This window comes from Heptranchias perlo, chromosome 7, assembly GCF_035084215.1.
Source record: "Heptranchias perlo isolate sHepPer1 chromosome 7, sHepPer1.hap1, whole genome shotgun sequence".
NCBI classification, from domain to species: Eukaryota; Metazoa; Chordata; class Chondrichthyes; order Hexanchiformes; family Hexanchidae; genus Heptranchias; species Heptranchias perlo.
The window spans coordinates 14,463,543-14,485,833 of record NC_090331.1 but is presented as its reverse complement, the minus strand read 5'-3'; the positions used below and the strand labels follow the sequence as shown (position 1 = coordinate 14,485,833).

General features: G+C 42.1%; 1 protein-coding gene across 1 annotated transcript in view; it reads left to right on the top strand.

The window, feature by feature from the left end:
- The window catches only part of LOC137323529 (contactin-associated protein-like 5), a 930,346-nt gene that overhangs the window by 127,950 nt on the left and 780,105 nt on the right, over nucleotides 1-22,291 (top strand). The window contains exon 3 of the mRNA XM_067987099.1: nucleotides 11,871-12,064. Within this exon, the coding sequence (XP_067843200.1) occupies nucleotides 11,871-12,064 (194 nt within the window). The remainder of the gene's footprint in view (nucleotides 1-11,870; nucleotides 12,065-22,291) is intronic.

Below are 22,291 nucleotides of genomic sequence, written 5' to 3'. Positions count from 1 at the left end.
CCTTACCTCCCCCTCAGCAAGTCAGGCATCATCTGTGGAGAGAGAAACGGAGTTAACGTTTCAGGTTGCAGTCTTTCATCAGAGCTCTAACTTCTCATGGTATTCCTGGCCAACATTTCTCCTCAACCAATGCTATCAAAAACTGATTGACTGGTTACTCACCATGAGAAGTCAGAGTCTGATGAAAGGTCATCGACCTGAAATGGTAACTCTGTTTTTCTCTTTCCACAGATGTTGCCTGACCTGCTGAGAATTTCTAGCATTTTCTGTTTTTTTTGTTCAGATTTCCAGCATCTGCAGTGTTTTGCATGTAAACTAGAGCACAGTTTGAATTCTGGTTGGTTAAACAAACAAATTCAAAATGTGCCTGCGAACAAAGCCTTGGAGTAAATCATCATTCTGGACCAGGGTTTAAGATTGATTCATGGGAAAGGTTGCCTGAGACTGTTACTTTGTATTGCAGTCTGCTGTGTTCTGGTATGTTGGGTATTATTGTGTGAGTATTAAGTTCTTTTTTCATAATTTTTTTTTTCTTCCAAGTGTTCCTATTAAATACTGATCTGTATCGTATGAACTGTGTGCTTTACTTTTAAACAGTAACTAAATTTAGGTTTGATGGTCTTGCATTTTAAATCAAAACTGCAGCGAACCAGAGAGTAATGGATACCCAGGAGTGGAGACTGCAATCTCAGCGAGGGGTTCAAATGAACTCGTAAATCAAGAAAGAAAGAACTTGCATTTATATTAGCACCTTATCATGTCCTCAGGATGTCACAAAGCACTTACATCAATGATTACTTTTGAAGTGTAGTCACAGTTGTGATGTAACGGAATGCAGCAGCAAGTTTGCACACAGCAAAATCTCACAAACAGCAGTTGAGATGTATAACCAGTTAACCTGATGTGTTGGTGCTGGTTGAGTGGGGGTGGGGGGGGACATGTTGGCCAAGACATCAGGAAAACTCACTGTTTGTCTTTGATTAGTGCATGGGATGTTTTGCGCCCACCTGAGCAGGCACACGGGCTGCAGGGGTTCAAGAAGTAGGCTCACCACCACCTTCTCGAGGGCAATTAAAGATGGACAATAAATGCTGGCCTTGCCAGTGACGACAATATCCCAAGAATGAATGAAAAGAAACAGGGCCTTGGTCTTAATGTCCCATCTGAAATTAGGAGTGTGATATTTAATCAAGGGTCAACTTAACTCTGATACTTCTGCATAGAAAATGACTTCCATGTATCTGTAGTCATTCAGAATGTAAACAGATGAACTTTTAGGGGTTGCTTGACTCCATGGCTGGCTTAATGTTTGAGATTGGCTGCATATAGTGACACTGCTATTCCACGCCATTATAGAAATGATTAGGTAATTCCCCCGTCAATCACTCCTGGAGAGCGCATTGCTGTAAGTGACTGGGATTGATTTTACACACACAATTTGTATGTAACTATCCTCCACACACTGCATTTTGCTGGCAAAATCACCCTGCTTTTATCGGCAGAAGTTGCTGTAGTTATGGTCATGAGTTCTGTTTGCTGTGGTTCATAGAGACTCTTTTTAAATAGACTCTGTGGACTGTTTGCTGTAGTTTGTTGTTTAAACAGAACCTCAAAGGTAATAATCTCTGGATTACTACCTGAGCCACGTCCAAAATGGCATAGGGACAAACAGATTAGATGGTTGAATGCGTGGCTGAAAGAGTGGTGTGGGAAGCACCAGTACTGGGGAAAGAGGAAGCTGTTCCGTTGGGACGGGCACCACTTAAACCGGGGTGGGACCAGTGTCCTAGTGAATCGAATAACTAGAGCAGTAGGAAGGGGCTTAAACTAATAAGAGGAGGGCAGGGTTCAAGTAAGGGTCATTTTATCAGTCTAAAACGAAAAGTCAATGCTGTAGAGCAGAGTAGTGATTTGGGTAAAAACAAGCAGAGCGTGTCAGGAAGGGACAGAGAGTTTAACAAAGGTAATAGGGCATTAGTGACTAGGATCACATCAAGGAAAAAAAATAAAAAGTTAAAATTAAAAGCGATGTATCTAAATGCATGAAGCATTCGTAACAAGATCGATGAATTAATGGCACAAATAGAGATAAATGGGTTTGATTTTGTAGCCATTACTGAGACGTGGTTGGGAACTAAATATTCCATGTTACTTGACTTTTAGAAAAGATAGGCAAAATGGAAAAGTGGGGGGGGGCGGGGGTAGCCCTGATAATAAAGAATGAGATAAAGACAGTATTAAGGAAGGATCTTAGCTCAGAAAATCAGGATGTAGAATCAGGATGGGTGGAGCTCAGAAATAACAAGGGGCAGGAAACACTGGTGGGAGTAGTTTACAGGCCCCCTAACAGTAGTTATAGTGTTGGACAGAGTCTAAATCAGGAAATTAGAGAAACATATAACAAGGGTAATGCAATGATCGTGGGAAACTTTAATTTTCATATCGACTGGGCAAAACAAATTGGCAAAAGTAGTTTGGAGGACGAGGTCCTGGAATGCATCCAAGACAGTTTTCTAGAAAAATATGATGAGGAACCAACGAGTGAACAGGCTATTTTAGATCTAGTATTGTGTAATGAGACAGGATAAATTAGTAATCTTATAATAAAGGATCCTGAGGGGAGGAGTGATCATAATATCGTAGAATTTCAGATTGGGTTTGAGGAGTTAAGTCCGAAACTGGAGTCTTAAATTTAAACAAAGGCAATTATATAAGGATGAGGGGCAAGTTGGTTAAGATAGATTAGGAAATTGTAATAAAAGATATGATGGCAGATAAGCAATGGCAAACATTTGAAGAAATAATTCGTAATTCCCAATGAATAAAATTCCCAGGAAAAGTGATCCAACCGTTGCTCACTAGAAAAGTTAACGATAGAATTAAATTAAAAGAAGAGGCTTACAATGTTGCCAAAAAAGAATAGTAAGCCTGAAGATTGGGAGGGTTTTAGAAATCAGCAAAGGATGACCAAGAAATTGATAGAGGGAGAAAATTGAATATGAGAGTAAACTAGCAAGAAATATAAAAACAGATTGTAAGAGCTTCGACAAGTATCCAAAAAGGAAGAGATTAGTGAAAGTAAACGTGGGTCCCTTAGAGACAGAGACAGGAGAAATTATAATGGGGAATAATGAAATGGTAGAGACGTTAAACAAGTATTTTATATCTGTCTTCACTGAAGAAGACACAAAAAACATATCAGAAATAGTGGGGAACCAAGGGTCTAATAAGAGTCAGGAACTTAAAGTAATTAAGATTAGTAAAGAAAATGTTTTAGAAAAATTAATGGGACTAAAAGCTGACAAATCCCCTCGATCTGATGGCCGACATCCTGGAGTTATAAAAGAGGTGGTTGCAGAGATAGTGGATGCATTGGTTTTGATCTTCCAGAATTCCCTTGATTCTAGAATGGTCTCCATGAGAATCCCTACGTGGTCAGTTTTCAGTAAAATATTAAGATGCCTACGTGGCAAAGAAGCAGAATGCAAAATGGTTAGAAAGGGTTAATTAGTTAGTAACTGAGATTGGTACAGGTGGCCTGGCCTCCTGCTGGGCCATATGTTTGCGTAGTCAGCAGGTTTGCATGGTCTTAGCAATGTAGAGTCTTTGATGTGTTTCAAGGACTGGTCTGAATGTCTCCATGTTTATGGCAGATCAATATAGGTAACGAGCTTAGCCAAAGTTGAAAGATATTCCAGGTTGGGAGATAACGAACAGAAGGGACAGGGAAGAACATTCCAAGTTGGAAGGTGAGGAAGTATCCCCTTTGATGTCTAACAGCAACATGGTCAGCACATGATTATCTATGATTGGCCGGAAATAATGTAACCTCGCATGGCAACCTGTGCCCGGCTTATGATTGGTGTTGACTCTCGTTAAGTATGTTCCAACCCCTATTGATTGTATAAAAACGTGTGGATTTCTGTATGTTTTTGTTCTTGCTCTGCCAGCATAGAGGGACTCTATCAGGAGTCCAAATCCATGCTGCAGACTAAGAACCCTGCTATTAAAGATGTGCTGAACTTTAAAATGTATTCGACTTCAGTTATTACTGAACCAGACTGAGGGGAAAGAATCCGGATCGTCATCCATAGATTGGAAGGTAGCAAATATAACCCTGCTACTCAAGAAATGAGAGAGAGAGAGAAAAGAGGGAACTATAGGCCAGTTAGCCTGACATCATTCCTCTGGAAAATGCTAGGATCTATTATTAAGGACGTAGTAACAGGGCACTTAAAAAATCATAATATGAGTAGGCAGAGTCAACATGGTTTTATGGAAGGGAAATCATGTTTGACAAATCTATTTAGGTTTTTTGAGGGTGTAACTAACAGGGTAGACAAGGGGGAACCAGTGAATGTAGTATATTTGGATTTTCAAAAGGCATTCGATAAGATGCAACAGAAGAGGTTTTCTTTTTATTCGTTCATGGGATGTGGGCGTCGCTGGCAAGCCCAGCATTTATTGCCCATCACTAATTGCCCTTGAGAAGGTGGTGGTGAGCCACCTTCTTGAACCGCTGCAGTCCGTGTGGTGACGGTTCTCCCACTGTGCTGTTAGGAAGGGAGTTCCAGGATTTTGACCCAGCGACGATGAAGAAACGGCGATATATTTCCAAGTCGGGATGGTGTGTAACTTGGAGGGGAACGTGCAGGTGGTGTTGTTCCCATGTGCCTGCTGCTCTTGTCCTTCTAGGTGGTAGAGGTCGCGGGTTTGGGAGGTGCTGCCGAAGAAGCCTTGGCGAGTTGCTGCAGTGCATCCTGTGGATGGTACACACTGCAGCCACTGTGCGCCGGTGGTGAAGGGAGTGAATGTTTAGGGTGGTGGATGGGGTGCCAATCAAGCGGGCTGCTTTATCTTGGATGGTGTCGAGCTTCTTGAGTGTTGTTGGAGCTGCACTCATCCAAGCAAGTGGAGAGTATTCCATCACACTCCTGACTTGTGCCTTGTAGATGGTGGAAAGGCTTTGGGGAGTCAGGAGGTGAGTCACTCGCCCCAGAATACCCAGCCTCTGACCTGCTCTTGTAGCCACAGTATTTATATGGCTGGTCCAGTTAAGTTTCTGGTTAATGGTGACCCCCAGGATGTTGATTGTGGGGGATTCGGTGATGGTAATGCCATTGAATGTCAACGGGAGGTGGTTAGACTCTCTCTTGTTGGAGATGGTCATTGCCTGGCACTTATCTGATGCGAATGTTACTTGCCACTTATGAGCCCAAGCCTGGATGTTGTCCAGGTCTTGCTGCATACGGGCTCGGGCTGCTTCATTATTTGAGGGGTTGCGAATGGAACTGAACACTGTGCAGTCATCAGCGAACATCCCCATTTCTGACCTTATGATGGAGGGAAGGTCATTGATGAAGCAGCTGAAGATGGTTGGGCCTCGGACACTGCCCTGAGGAACTCCTGAAGCAATGTCCTGGGGCTGAGATGATTGGCTTCCAACAACCACTACCATCTTCCTTTGTGCTAGGTATGACTCCAGCCACTGGAGAGTTTTCCCCCTGATTCCCATTGACTTCAATTTTACTAGGGCTCCTTGGTGCCACACTCGGTCAAATGCTGCCTTGATGTCAAGGGCAGTCACTCTCACCTCACCTCTGGAATTCAGCTCTTTTGTCCATGTTTGGACCAAGGCTGTAATGAGGTCTGGAGCTGAGTGGTCCTGGCGGAACCCAAACTGAGCATTGGTTATTGGTGAGTAAGTGTCGCTTGATAGCACTGTCGACGACACCTTCCATCACTTTTCTGATGATTGAGAGTAGACTGATGGGGCGGTAATTGGCCGGATTGGATTTGTCCTGCTTTTTGTGGACAGAATATACCTGGGCAATTTTCCACATTGTCGGGTAGATGCCAGTGTTGTAGCTGTACTGGAACAGCTTGGCTAGAGGGGCAGCTAGTTCTGGAGCACAAGTCTTCAGCACTACAGCTGGGATGTTGTCGGGGCCCATAGCCTTTGCTGTATCCAGTGCACTCAGCCGTTTCTTCATGTCACGTGGAGTGAATCGAATTGGCTGAAGACTGGCTTCTGTGATAGTGGGGATTTTGGGAGGAGGCCGAGATGAATCATCCACTCGGCACTTCTGGCTGAAGATGGTTGCAAACGCTTCAGCCTTGTCTTTTGCACTCACGTGCTAGACTCCGCCATCATTGAGGATGGGGATGTTTACAGAGCCTCCTCCTCCTGTTAGTTGTTTAATTGTCCACCACCATTCACGACTGGATGTGGCAGGACTGCAGAGCTTTGATCTGATCCGTTGGTTGTGGAATCGCTTAGCTCTGTCTATAGCATGTTGCTTCCGCTGTTTAGCATGCATGTAGTCCTGAGTTGTAGCTTCACCAGGTTGGCACCTCATTTTTAGGTACGCCTGGTGCTGCTCCTGGCATGCTCTTCTACACTCCTCATTGAACCAGGGTTGATCCCCTGGCTTGTTGGTAATGGTAGAGTGAGGAATATGCCGGGCCATGAGGTTACAGATTTTGCTGGAATACAATTCTGCTGCTGCTGATGGCCCACAGTGCCTCATGGATGCCCAGTTTTGAGCTGCTAGATCTGTTCTGAATCTATCCCCTTTAGCATGGCGGTAGTGCCACACAACACGTTGGATGGTGTCCTCAGTGCGAAGACGGGACTTCATCTCCACAAGGACTGTGCTGTGGTCACTCCTACCAATACACAAGATTAGGGCTCATGGGATTGGGGTAATATATTAGCATGGATTGAGGATTGGTTAACGGACAGAAAACAGAGAGTATGAATAAACGGGTCATTTTCGGCTTGGCAGGTTGTAACTGGTGGGGTGCCGCAGGGATCAGTGCTTGGGCCTCAGCAATTTACTATCTATATTAATGACTTGGATGAAGGGACCGAGTGTAATGTATCTTAAGTTTGCTGATGATACAAAGCTAGGTGGGAAAGTAAGCTGTGAGGAGGATGCAAAGAATCTGCAAAGGGATATAAACAGGTTAGGTAAGTGGGCAAGAAGGTGGCAAATGGAGTATAATATGGGGAAATGTGAGGTTATTCACTATGGTAAGAAAAATAGAAAAACAGAATATTTTTTTAAATAAGGGGTTAAGGATAAATAAATTGAAGGGATAAGGGGTCGGACATTTAAGACTGAGATGAGGAGGAATTTCTTCACTCAGAGGGTTATGAATCTTTGGAATTCTCTACCCCAGAGGGCTGTGGACGCACATTCGTTCAGTATATTCAAGACTGAGATTGATTGATTCTTGAACTCTAAGAGAATTAAGGGATATGGGGATTGGGTGGGAAAGTGAGGTCCAAAATCAGCCATGATCTTATTGAATGGTGGAGCAGGCTTGAGGGGCCATATGACCTACTCCAGCTCCTATTTCTTATGTTTCTTATGTTAACAGACTCTGTGTGCTAAGTAAATAGACTTTGTAGCGGTGTGTCCTGTCATAAATCCCACCTCACCTCCAACTCATTGGCTGACACAGTGGTGTCAGTCAACACTCTGGCTAACGTGGTTTGAGCCTCTGATGTGTGTTGAATAGATTAATGATTGTGATTAAATCACTCCAAGTTTACTGAGTGTTAATTGCCACTTAATTACCAGAGAGTGATAGTGTATAATACAATATGACATACTACAAAAACAGTGGATCTCTGGATTACATTTTTTTTCACAGCCCCACTTGCCATGTCTCTCTGTGAAAGAATTGAAAACGACACTGTAACAGATTGCTTGCATTGTGTTCGTTAAAATTTTGATTAGAAAGTTAAATATGCTTTTAGAAAAAAAAATTCTCTCATCCTTATAACGACTTCCCTAACTCCAGCTGCTCTGAAACAGAGAATTGTAAACAATTTTACAACACCAAGTTATAGTCCAACAAATTTATTTCAAATTCCACAAGCTTTCGGAGGCTTCCTCCTTCCTCAGGTGAATCGTGTCGAAAATGATTTTCATGGGTACTGGCAGCCTACCTCTGCCGCACTTCAGTGACCACAAGTAGCCATTTTTAGTATGGAGCTGTAAGAAATACGATTTCTAGACCAAGTCATAGTCATGTATCCCATCATGCAAAGCGAGGCTATGGGCCGACCTTGCGTCTGTGAGAATACAAAGGGAATCACCATCCCACAGGATTCGACACGATTCACCTGAGGAAGGAGGAAGCCTCCGAAAGCTTGTGGAATTTAAAATAAATTTGTTGGACTATAACTTGGTGTTGTAAAATTGTTTACAATTGTCAACACCAGTCCATCACCGGCATCTCCACATCCTGAAACAGAGAGAAACTGAAGAAATAAAATTGACTTATTGTAGTAACCACTCATTAGCAAACAAGATCGGATTATATCCTGTAAAATTTAAGTGCCTTTTGAATCACTCCCATTCAATAATCCTTTATTAAATGATTATTTTTTAATGCTTATGGTTTTTTGGCATTTTCCCTACGGGGAAAAAAAACGCATTAAAATTTGCATCGAACAAGACACCAAAAGCTGTCTTCGGTCGTCAGCCCCACTGGTTTAGTATCAGGTCTGCACTCTAAATTTAGCATTTAATTACATATCATATCCCACAGATTGTGACAGTAAAGGTCTGAAGTTTATCATTACTTCAATTTTTCTGCTGTGTTAGTTTCAGATATCGTTTAAAGTGTTACCTTATGTGTGTGCCCATATCTAATTTGTGCGACAGCAATTCCCCTAATTAGTGTCGATGGTCTGGGGATGTGGTTTACATACATTAAGGGAAGATCCTATAAGAACATAAGACCATAAGAGATAGGAGCAGGAGTAGGCCATTCGGCCCCTCGAGCCTGCTCTGCCATTTAATTAGATCATGGCTGACCTGATTTTTACCTCAAGTCCACTTTCCCGCCTTTTCCCCATATCCTTTGACTCCCTTGCTGATCAAAAATTTGTCTACCTCAGCCTTGAATGTATTCAATGACTCAGCCTCCACAGCTTTTTGGGGTAAAGAATTCCAAAGATTCACGATCCTCTGGGAGAAGAAATCCTTCCTCATTTCCATCTTATGGAGATGCCGGTGATGGACTGGGGTTGACAATTGTAAACAATTTTACAACACCAAGTTATAGTCCAGCAATTTTATTTTAAATTCACAAGCTTTCGGAGATTTTCTCCTTCCTCATTTGCCTGAGGAAGGAGAAAATCTCCGAAAGCTTGTGAATTTAAAATAAAATTGCTGGACTATAACTTGGTGTTGTAAAATTGTTTACAATTTCCATCTTAAACAGGCGACCCCTTATTCTGAGACTATGCCCCCTAGTTTTAGATTCCCCCTTGAGGGGTAACATCCTCTCAGCATCTACCCTATCGAGTCCCCTCAGAATCTTGTATGTTTCAATAAGATCCTACAGTTCTACATGTAAAAAGAAAGCTAAATTTCCATGCTGAAGCAGCTAATTGAGAGTTAACAAGTAGGTTCCTGGAGCAATGCTATCTTGTGTACAAGCTGAGCCATTGCCTACACCTGTGTGTGTGTGTGTGTGTGTGTGTGTGTATATATATATATATATATATATATATATAGATAGTCATTGTGAGAGCTGGCTGCAGCGATCAAGTGATACAAATAAAAAATCATGCAAGTGTGTTTGTATGAAACCCTTTGCTATTTTACAAACATACAAAATTGACGGGCAGGAAAAGACCAGCTGGTCCATCAAGCTTGCCCCTTGGCTGGAGCATCATGATTAGATAATTCCTACCCCCACCCCACCACCCCTCGCAGCCTTGTAATCTCCTGGGAGAAGCAAAAAAAAAGAGAAAAACCCAGGGCCCATAAGGAAAAACTTACTCTGGAAATTTCCTCTCCGACCCCTTCAGGAGATTTTAGTGTTAGGTGGTTTATTTGATACTAATAACATTAATATGTTGTTCACTAACATTGCATAGAGCAATTTCAACCCAGAGGTGTTCTTGCATGGAAAGCAATGTCAGCTTCTGACATTTCCTTGATGATATGAATATCCAGAGAGGTAAAACAACAGGCATCACCCTCTGATCTATCTCAGTTGCCAATTTTACCTTGTGCATTGGTACTTGGGAGTCTAACCTTCATTTTAGATATGGTGACTGCTGCACTTCAAGGGGAGTAATCCACCTGCTTCATTGAGCCACTTGATTGGCTGCACTTACAGGATTGATCTGTGATGGGGAATCAATATTGTGCATGCTGGCTGATTCTAAAATAGTGCCTTAGGGCCAGGAGTGACTATTTTGTGTATCGGACCTTTTCCAAATCATTTTCACCCTTGTGGTTAGTGGCAAATGTTGACCAGAAGCAATAATCACAAATAATTTTGGTTGCATTCTCTCCCACTTTCTCTCGATTGTCGATTTAAACTTTTCAGAAATAAGAAGGACATAAAGTAGCAAATAATCTCTCAAACTGAAGACCCTCTTGTACTGCAGGTACCAGTTTAACACTTTAGAACAACCTGGGCCAAAAGCATTGACACATGCTGCTGGCTGTGTATTGCTCTGTTTCCATGCAAAGTGGAGCTCTGAACATACCTGTTCAAACACACAAATGCACTCGCCCCCTTCACTCAGGAACGCAGTAACATTTTTAAAGTAGTGATGATCTAGTGTCAACTCTTGTTCAAGATTAATACGTAGGGGTGAAATCTCACTGTACGTTTAGAGCTAAGGAACACACGGTGCGTAATAATTTTATCGTTTAGCATTAATAGAGCATTCACTAATTCACATGCTCCAGAAATTCCTGCAGGGAGCAATTCCGAACAGCTAGAGCAGGCCATTTGGCCCATCAAGCCTCCTCCACTATTTTGTTAGCCACAAAAGCTCTTCATCTTAAATCCCAACTCACTGCCTCTTTTTTTAATATCCCTTAATACCCTTACTTCCCAAGTAAGTAGCCATCTCCCTCTGACTGTCCCATGACATTCTGCAACTTCAGCAGCGCTGCTAAATACCAATACGAAGTTCGGAGTGTAAATCGGGTTTGGAGGCCCGAACTGACTCCAAAGCAAAACAGGGTGAGACTTCTTCCTCCAAGGAGTCTCGCTCTGCTTTATTCTGGTGTCAGGTGAGACTCTTACTCTGGATTTAGTGCAGTTATAATGTAAAAACGGCCTATCAGCGAGAAGTTAAACCGCTTTGCACTGACGTTGCAGTTATAGTGTAAATGCAACCCTCAACTCCTCAAATGATTCTGCATCGATAACATTCTGGGTCAGTACATTGCACGTTCTCACAACACTGTGCAACTCATTTGTTTCGCTGGAATCACCTTTCACTGGGTTAATGCTAATTCTAAGATTATGTCTCATTCTATGATTATGTCTCCTTATTCTGAATTGCTCTCCTAGAGAGAAGAATAATTTCCTATAGACTTTTGTCAATTCCCTTGATTATTTTGATCACCTCAATCAGATCAGTCTTTAACCTTCTCATTCTCCAGGGATTATAACTCAAGTTCACCATGCCTAAAGTCTGTATAAGCAATTCTAAATTGGTTGTCTCTACATTCGGAATCCAAACTGATGTTGTGAATTGTTTACTCCGTGACAAACTGGTTAAGTGTTGGGGCCGCACGTCACAGCATGAGGTTGATTTCTTATTTAGCAAAGTCTCATCACAGAATATCTTATTTTTCCCAAACCTGATGCTGTTTAAACAAAATGAAAACAGATAAAGAAAAAAAATCAGGATATTACTTGCTTGGAGCACAGGATGAACCTGATTGTGATCCATCATACACGATCTGTTGGTATTTAACTTGCAGATTTTTTTGTAAATTAACAATGGATTTCTTTACCCACAAGCAGAGAGTTGCAGACTTTGAACATTTTAATTTTCATTTTGATAATTTTTTTTCCTCAATTCTTCTTTGAAGGTGCCGGTGGATGGTCCCCAATGGATTCTAATAAATACCAATGGTTACAGATAGACCTCGGTGAGAGAACAGAAATCACTGCCATAGCAACCCAAGGCCGATATGGGAGTTCGGACTGGGTGACGAGTTATGTGCTGATGTTCAGTGACACTGAGAGAAATTGGAAGCAGTATCGCCAAGAAGACAACGCTTCGGTAGGCAATTTACATGCGCTTATTACAAGTCAGCATTAATAAGAAAAATGATAGTAATTCTCAACCATCATGTGTGTGATGCTGCATTAGATAGTAACAAAACACAACACATTTTCTGAATTCTTATGAACATTATTGAACATTTATTTTTCTGCCTTTTGATGGTGCATTAAGGAGGTTAACTAGTACATGACTCACACACACATTGAATAAGAAAAGCCGAACTGCAAGTAATGTTGAATTGTATTTGGTGGGAATGTGAAACTGCTGCAAGACCTTTTAGAAACACGTCAAAAAGCCCTGTTTCTGGGGTTTACGAGAGGTGTTCAATCACTTTCAGTCTTGGTTGTTCAAGATATACTTCTCTGCTGACAGCTTGCCAAAACATTTCCTGAAGACATTACATTATCGTGTGCTGTGATTTCTGGTGTGGAAGTCGAACCTTCCAGCATGTTTTTTTTTTCTGAGGGAGAGATTTATTTAGGACTTTTGCTGAAGCGAAAATTTTAAAATTGAGGAGGGACTCGCACACTAACCCTTTTACAAGCAAAACCCTATCCTTAGAGTCGGACTCTGACTCGCTCTGTTCCATTGATGCAAGCTTTGGAGTGGGGGGGGGGGGAGAAATTTAAAAAATGGGTCCAATACTCCCAAATCTTTGGGTGTAGGTTATTTCCTCACAACAACCTCCCCCCATCCACTCCAAATCCTATAATTGCCCCCGAATGCCCCCAAACACTTTATAGGTGGATGGACCTCTTCTCTATGATTCAGATGGTAAAGGAACCATCCAGTGTAGAATTGAACCATACATAGGACATAGGAACAGGAGTAGGCCATTCAGCCCCTCGTGCCTGCTCCGCCATTTGATAAGATCATGGCTGATCTGTGATCTAATTCCATATACCTGCCTTTGGCCCATATCCCTTAATACCTTTGGTTGCCAAAAAGCTATCTATCTCAGATTTAAATTTAGCAATTGAGCTAGTATCAATTGCCGTTTGCAGAAGAGAGTTCCAAGCTTCTACCACCCTTTGTGTGTAGAAATATTTTCTAATCTCGCTCCTGAAAGATCTGGCTCTAACTTTTAGACTGTGCCCCCTGCTTCTAGAATCCCCAACCAGCGGAAATAGTTTCTCTCTATCCACCCTATCTGTTCCACTTAATATCTTATAAACTTCGATCAGATCACCCCTTAACCTTCGAAACTCCAGAGAATACAACCCCAATTTGTGTAATCTCTCCTCGTAACTTAACCCTTGAAGTCCGGGTATCATTCTAGTAAACTTACGCTGCACTCCCTCCAAGGCCAATATGTCCTTCCGAAGGTGCGGTGCCCAGAACTGTTCACAGTACTCCAGGTGCGGTCTAACCAGGGTTTTGTATAGCTGCAGCATAACTTCTGCCCCCTTGTACTCTAGTCCTCCAGATATAAAGGCCAACATTCCATTTGCCTTCTTGATTATTTTCTGCACCTGTTCATGACACTTCAATGATCTAATTACCTGAACCTCAAAGTCCCTTTGCAGATCCACTGTTTTTAACTTTTTACCATTTAGAAAGTACCCTGTTCGATCCTTTTTTGATCCAAAGTGGATGACCTTACATTTGTCTACATTGAATTCCATTTGCCACAGTTTTGCCCATTCACCTAATCTATCAATATCGCTTTGTAATTTTATGTTTTCATCTACACTTCTTACAATGCCACCAATCTTTGTGTCATTGGCAAACTTAGATATGAGACTTTCTATGCCTTCATCTAAGTCGTTAATAAATATTGTGAATAATTGAGGCCCCAAGACAGATCCCTGCGGGACACCACTAGTCACATCCTGCCAATGTGAGTACCTACCCATTATCCCTACTCTCTGTCGCCTTTCGCTCAGCCAACTTCCTAACCAAGTCCGTACTTTTCCCTTGATTCCATGGGCTTCTAACTTAGCTAACAGTCTCTTATGCGGGACCTCATCAAATGCCTTCTGGAAGTCCATATAAATAACATCCATTGACATTCCCCTGTCCACTACTTTAGTCACCTCTTCAAAAAATTCAATCAGGTTTGTCAGGCACGACCTACCTTTCACAAATCCATGCTGGCTCTCTCTGATTAACTGAAAATTCTCGAGGTGTTCAGTCACCCTATCCTTAATTATAGACTCCAGCATTTTCCCCACAACAGATGTTAGGCTAACTGGTATATAATTCCCCGGTTTCCCTCTCTCTCCTTTCTTAAAAAGTGGAGTGACGTGCAATTTTCCAATCCAGAGGGACAGTTCCTGAATCTAGAGAACTTTGAAAGATTATAGTTAGGGCATCTACAATGTGCTCACCTACTTCCTTTAAAACCCTGGGATGGAAACCATCTGGCCCTGGGGATTTGTCACTCTTTAGTGCTATTATTTTCTTCATTACTGTTGCTTTACTTATGTTAATTTTATCGAGTCCCTGTCCCCGATTCAATATTAGTTTTCTTGGGATTTCCGGCATGCTATCCTCTTTTTCAGCTTAGTAAAATTGGCCTTTCCCCACTGTAAAACTTTTACTCCTGTTCTATCTCTCTCCTTTTGATTTGACATGAGCCACATAAAGACAGGCGACCAAAACCTTGGTCAAAGAGGTAGATGTTAAGGGCCATCTTAAAGGAGGAGTGAGAGGTGGAACAGTTTAGGGAGGGAATTCTAGGAATCCAACTCCTGACCACTACATTGGAGAATGCGAGTGTGTGCGTGATATTACCAGAGTAATTTCAACCCTTATATGAATTTGCTCTTTGCTCCTCCCAAAAGCCAGAAAGAGCGACAAAGGAATGTCCAGCTTTCTTGACATGAACATGACATTACATAAAGCGCCTTGGGGGAAGATGTCAGTGTTTTTATTATGTGTGTTTTCATTCTGTCAGCACCAGAATTGGTTGTCATCCAACTAATTGCACTCATGCACAGTATACTTAATGAGGTGTGCGAATGGCTTCTCGGAATCGTGTAAAAATAATATACTCTTAAGTAATAGAAACATGCAGCTTTAGAATGTATTTCACATTTTGTTTGGATAGTCCTTTAATTCTCTAGTGAATGTTGCTTGACCTGTGCTGCAAGCTAAGATTGTGCGTAACTTCATGTCAGTGAAGAAAGACTGACTGAGTTTGAGTATTGTACCTTTCGCTCCAAAATATGTTGGATTGCAGTGACACATGCGGTAGATGGACAGTGAAACTCGTGTTAAATATCACAGTGCACAGTCCCCATGAAATGCTAGATCCAGCAATTTATTAGATTCCAACTTGCATAAAGAGACTATGGCCACGATATTTAGGGGGAGGGAGCTGGGGGGAGACGCAGTTCCGGGTTTCCCGGAGGTCCTGCCGAATTAAACGTCAGGACTTGATTTAAACTGTTGGACTCTGTTTCCCGGCCGGGCAGCCAGCCAGATTGAGAGGCCAGCCTGGCTGCCGGGTGGGGTGGCCTGTGGCACCAGGCTGCAGCCGTGGAGTGGAGGGAGGGAGACATCGGGGGAGGGGGGCTGGAGACATCGGGTGAGGAAACCGTAGATAAATCGCAGGGATCCAATCGCAGGTTGGGGGTGGGTCGGTCAATCGCGGTGGTGGGGGGGGTCCGATCGCAGGGGAGGGAAGTAAGTTTGCTTGGTGGGCCGGGGGGGCGGGATTCACTCCTGCTCCTCCTGGCTCACAAGCAGTGCTGGAAAGGAATTTACTCGCTGGATCCAGCCGTTCTCGCCTCCCTTCAGCTGCCAGGTTTCCCAAGGCCTGGGTAACCCGGCTGGCCAGGGTTAAACCTGAAACAAAGGTGAAATCTGAGGCATGTAGCCTGATTAAAATATTTAAATTAGGGAGGTTAGTCGCCCACCCCCCCAACTTGCCTCCGTTAAAACCGGAAGTGGGCGCGTTGGAGGAGAGTTGGGGTCGGGTTTCTCATTTTTGAAATTTTAACCACCCCCGCCTTTGCCCACCCCCCCGCCCATCCTGGGGGGTTAAATTGCCCCCAATTTGTCAATAAGGATGACCTGAAAAGGACTGGTTGAAGTAATGGAGGTTGTCTCCTTTCCCCTTGGGTTCTGGCTTTAATTTTAGTCTGGGCTGCAAACCAACAAAGATGGGACTTTCATCCTATGAGTGCCGTAAGTGAAACGAGCTCAGCCAATCTCCTATCCAAGGCACAAAAAAGTGTACAGAATTTGACACAAATAGACAGTCTCAGTTCAGAAAAGGCTGGTGCAGAAAATGGAAAAAATACACCCTGGTATGGGTTAAGGAGAGTTCATCAAAGTTGACAGCTTGGGGGTAAGAAGCACTGTTGGTTCAGATTAGAAGGAGCATTATCCTGCATCTAACCTGTGCCGTTTCTGTGCTAAGAATGCTTCATTCTAACAATGGGAGCAAGAAGTGTTCCATTTCCCAGAACTGACATTCTCCTCCTTGATGAAAATCAGATTTGTTTGGCAGTAGCTCTGAAAGAGATCGCTGTGCAGAGGTTTCCCTGCGGGTGTTAAATGCGTGCTTTTAACCCTCAGCACTGGTCAATTTATAGGCAATGCCACTAGATTTTGGGTTTGACAAAAAAACAAAATGTGGGATCCTCAAAACAGTGGGATCCTCAAAACAGTGCCATAAATCCTTTAATTGCTTACTATTAATGGCCTACTCCTGCTCCTATCTCTTATGGTCTTAAGTTAGATTCTAACTTAAGACCATAAGAGATAGGAGCAGGAGTAGGCCATTCGGCCCCTCGAGCCTGCTCCGCCATTCAATGAGATCATGGCTAATCTGATTTTTACCTCAACTCCACTTTCCCAACTTTTCCCCATATCCTTTGACTCCCTTGCTGATCAAAAATTTGTCTAACTCAGCCTTGAATGTATTCAATGACTCAGCCTCCACCGCTTTTTGGGGTAAAGAATTCCAAAGATTCACAACCCTCTGGGAGAAGAAATTCCTCCTTATTTCCGTCTTAAACAGGCGACCCCTTATTCTGAGACCATGCCCCCTAGTTTTAGATTCCCCCATGAGGGGTAACATCCTCTCAGCATCTACCCTATCGAGTCCCCTCAGAATCTTGTATGTGTCAAGAAGATCTCTCATTCTTCTAAACTCCAATGAGTATAGACCCAACCTGTTCAATCTTTCCTCATAAGACAACCCTTCCATATCCGGAATCAACCTAGTGAACCTTCTCTGAACTGCCTCCAATGCAACTTATTTATCATACGAGTTTGAACTATTGTACTGGGTTTGAACTGTTCTACTGATTTAACCTGTGCTACTCGTTTAACTTGCTCCACTGGTTTGAACCGTTCCACTGATTATAATAAAAACAGAAAATGCTGGAGAAGCTCGGCAAGTCAGGCAGCATCTGTGGAGAAAGAAACAGGGTTAACGTTTCAGGTCGATGACCTGTTGTCAGAAGTGGAAGATGTTAAAGAGTTAAAGTTTTTAAGCAAGTACAGAGCCAGGGAAAGGTGGGTTGGGGGGTGGGGGGCAGTGAGGGGAGGGAAGAACAAAAGGAAAGGTTTCTGATAGGGTGGAGGGCACGAGTGATTAAATGACAAAAGGGTTGATGGTGCAAGGCAAGGAAGGTGGTAAAGGGACAGGTTAAGAAACAAAAGATATGTCAGGAGTAGGTGTAAATGGCAGCAGCAGAACCATTACCAGCACTTTCTGTCCAAAAAATGGGAGCAGTGGTTATGATCTCAAGTTATTGAAATCAGTGTTGAGTCCGGAAGGTTGTAAAGTGCCTAAACGAAAGATGAGGTGCTGTTCCTTGAGCTTCACTGGAATAGTATAAAAGGCTGAGGACAGTGCTACTGATTAAATCTGTGCTCCTGATTTAACGTGTGCAACTAGTTTAACCTGTTCTACTAGCTTTGAACTTTTCTACAGGTTTAACCTGTGCGACTTGTTTAATCTGGTTCTACTGGGTTTGGACTATTGTATGGGGTTTGGTCTCTTGTACTGGGTTTGGACTGTTCTATTGTATTGTGCTGCATATAAATGATAAAGTCAAAATTGAAATAATATAATAAGGGAAAGTTTTCCTATTTGGTGCTCTGAAGGAACTTTGTGGCAGGGGTACATATTTGGAAATTGAAGGGTGGAGACCATTAAATTTAATGGTGGAAATCCCCATTAGCGTCCATTAACCTCAATGCCTGAATTGCTGATATGTACTCCTGACTTCACCTGATGAAGGAGCAAAGCTCCGAAAGCTTGTGATTTCAAATAAAGCTGTTGGACTATAACCTGGTGTTGTGCGACTCCTTACATTTATCTTATTTATGGCCCCTAGTTCTGGTCTCCCCCGCAAGTGGAAACATCTTCTCTACATTTACCCTAACAAACCCTTTGATAATCTTAAAAGACCTCTATCAGGCCACCCCTCAGTCTTCTCTTAAAAGAGCCCCAGCCTGTTCAGCCTTTCCTGATAGGTATAACCTCTCAGTTCTGTTATCATCCTAGTAATTTTATTCTGTATAATTGCTTCACATAATAACAGTTTTTCAATAAGGCCAAAAATTAGTGAGGTTGAAAGGCTTCTCTGCTGGGCTGCTTTCTCTGCCTTTGTTATCAGTGATGGTAGATCAATAAAAATGAAAATCAGACTTAAGTTCTAACATTCTTGTCTTACACTTGCACACCACTCTTTTATTCTATTGTGGCGTCAGCAATGTAAGAATCAAAACAAATCAAAGATGGAGCCATTCTGACTGGATTTGTTTACCAGTTGTAATCGTTTGTTGTTTCACAGCACAACATGATATCCTAAGGCATTATCAATCAGATACATGTACTTTGAAATTGGGCTGTTTTGAAAATGCGTATGTTGTGCATGCATGAAATGCTTTTGTTATTTAACAGACAATAACCCATTGAGATGAGATAATGGACAAAGAGCATTACTGCTCCTGCACAAATTTTTGAAGAGCCCTATTTCAAGGCAAATTAGATAAAAACGGATGGTGAAAGTGGGGTGGCATCAAGGAAAGCATTGGAGAAGTTCAACTGTGAGTTGATAAAAATGTGGATTAGAGTTTCAGCGGCAGAATAGGGGAAGAGAGGAGTGAAGGTAGGCAATGTTTCAAAGGGGAATGAAAGCAGTTTTCTGATGGGGAAGGAATCTGAGGTTGGGGTCTAGCAGTAGTTGATGGCCAAAGAGGTAGTTTGAGTTGAAGCTGGAGACAGGCAAGTGTTTGTGGGAGCTGAGGTTATAGCTCCTGTTGGGCTTTAGTTTTGCCAAAATTTGGCTGGAGGAAGCTTTGGCTCATCGTTAATGTCGGATAGGCAGGTGGAAATGGTGGCAGCAGCTATGGGGTTCATGGCGAGGAGGAGCATACATGTGAAAGCTGATCTCGTGTTTCTGGGTAACATTGACAAGGAATAGAATATAAATGATAAAGAGGAGGGACCAAAGATCAAACTTGGGGTTATACCAGAGGAGAATCATATGAGTATAGGAGAAAAAAAGCACTGAAGCAATGTAGTCTCTTAATAAGTTAAATTGACTAAGATATCTTTTGAGCAAGGTGAAACATTCTAGAATTCCAAAGGAGACCGGGGATGGTATTGGTTAGCATCATGAAAGAATCAATTAGCACTGGTGCGGTTCCACAGATGCAAGAAAGCAAATCTAGTGCTTATATTTAAAATAGTTGACAAATATGATCTTAACAAAGAACTTACAATTATATAGCACCTTTTACAACATCCCATAGTACTCTACAGTCAATACAGTACTTTTGAAGTGTAGTCACTATTGTAAGGTAGGGGACGTGCAATTTACACAGAGCAAGGTCCCACAAATAGCAGATATAAATGACCAGATAATCTGCTTTTGGTGGTGTTGGTTGAGGGCTACATGTTGGCCAGGACATCAGGATAACTCCCCTAGTCTGCTTCGAATAGTTCCATGGGATCCTTTGCATCCACCTGAGAAAGTAGATGGGACCTCAGTTATACATCTCATTCAAATGATGGCATCTCCAACAGTGCAACACTCACTCAGTGCTGCACTGAATTGTCAGCCTAGGTTATGTGCTCAAGTGCCATCAAGTGGAGCTTGAACTCACAGCCTTCTGACCCAAAGGTGAGTGTACTACCATTGAGCTAAGGCTGATCCAGACAACTGAAAGCCCATTGACCTAACATCAGGTAAAGTAGTGGAAATATTCTGAAGGATACATGAGCGGAGCACCTGTATAGTAATAACCCAGTAAGAAATAATCAGCATGAATTTAGATGCCTGACAAATTTTCACTTTTTGAGGATATTACAGATGAAGTAGATATGGAACTCGCTGTGACATTATTTGGACTTTCAGAAAATACTTGACATTGTTTCACATGAAAGACTCCTAGTAGAAGATAGAAAATGGGACTTGTTAAGAAGTTGGTTAAAATAGGAAACAGAAAATACTTATGAGAGGAATAATGTCAGACTGAGGTGAGGTGTTGACTGGAGATCCACAAGGGTCTGTGGGTGCTTCCTTGTTAATTTTAATCTACATTAGCAATCAGGATATTTGAATCCAAAGATAAGCTTAAAGACACAAAATCAGGGCGAGCAGTAGAGTCAGGATACAGCAAAAGATTTAAGAACATAAGAACATAAGAAATAGGAGCAGGAGTAGGCCAATCGGCCCCTCGAGCCTGCTCCGCCATTCAATAAGATCATGGCTGATCTGATCCTAACCTCAAATCTAAATTCATGTCCAATTTCCTGCCCGCTCCCCGTAACCCCTAATTCCCTATACTTCTAGGAAACTGTCTATTTCTGATTTAAATTTATTTAATGATGTAGCTTCCACAGCTTCCTGGGGCAGCAAATTCCACAGACCTACTACCCTCTGAGTGAAGAAGTTTCTCCTCATTTTCAGAAGGATTCTGATCAGCCAAATAATTGTGAAAACAAATGATAAATACAATTAACGCGAGGAATGCAAAAATGTTGCACATTGTTGCATGTTGGTCAAGTCTACAATGAATTGGATTGAAGAGACAGGAGGAGATTTAGAAAGCGAGTGATGTGGCAAAGCGATTTAAAAAAAAACAAATGGAATGATGAGGTATATAGCACGAACAGTGGAGAACAAGTCTCCAGAGATCATTCACTTTACAGTACACTAGCCACACCACACATGGAGCACTATGATCAGTCTGGTCACAAATAACATATACATGCAATGGTGAAGGTGCAGAGAGGAGCAACAAGACTGATCCCAAGTATAAAGAGGATGAACTACGAGGACAAAATTATAGATGCCCATGCTCTACAATCAGGAAAGAAAGTGGTTAATGGGGAGCTCTCATCTAGGCATATAAAAAATTAACAGCTATTGAAAGGTAAACTCAGAAATTTCCTTTAAATCAATCCAGGAAATTTGGAGCAGAGGATATAAATTCAAATGAGTGAAAAGTAAATTTAAAACAAATATTAGATTGTAGTTCTTCACTCAGAGTGATAAATATTTAATCGGCTGCGGGAAGTGATAGAGATATTAGGGCTGTTTGAAATGCAGTTGGATGTTATAATGGGAGAGCTGGGATACGACAGGGTGAGCTTCAACAGGTTGAATGGCCTTATCCTGCCCTTGACTTTTCCTATGTTTTTAGATTTGACTTCATTGTGGCAATGCAGATTAAGATCTTGCAACACCAGACCTTGCTTGAATGAAATGGCTAAGGCACAAAAGAGAAAGATCAATGCAACCTGCTGTTGGAAATGGTTTTCTTTCATGTCTTTCAGCTGCTGTGAATGATTTCACCCCCCTCCCCCCAACCCCCCAGCTACTTCCCAATGTTGCATTATGTCATCAGGTTGTAGAATTATTGGCCAGAAAGCCAACTATCTTGTAGTAATGGTTCCTTCAAAATTAAATCAGGTCCAATTCCTAAGGGAAAGATTTTGCCCATTTAACCTCTTTTTTTTAATTGTAAACAATTTTACAACACCAAGTTATAGTCCAGCAATTTTATTTTAAATTCACAAGCTTTCGGAGGCTACCTCCTTCCTCAGGTGAACGATGCGGAAATGAAGTCCTCGAAATGAAGTCGCATTTATAATTCACAGAACAATGCTGGTGATAACAGACAGTTTTTTCAACTGCCCGTTGCCAAGGCAATCAGTGTGCAGACAGACAGGTGTTACCTGCCAGGTCTCAGAATATACAAATCACCAAAAAAAACAACAAACAAAAAAAAAAACAGAGATAGAGAGGT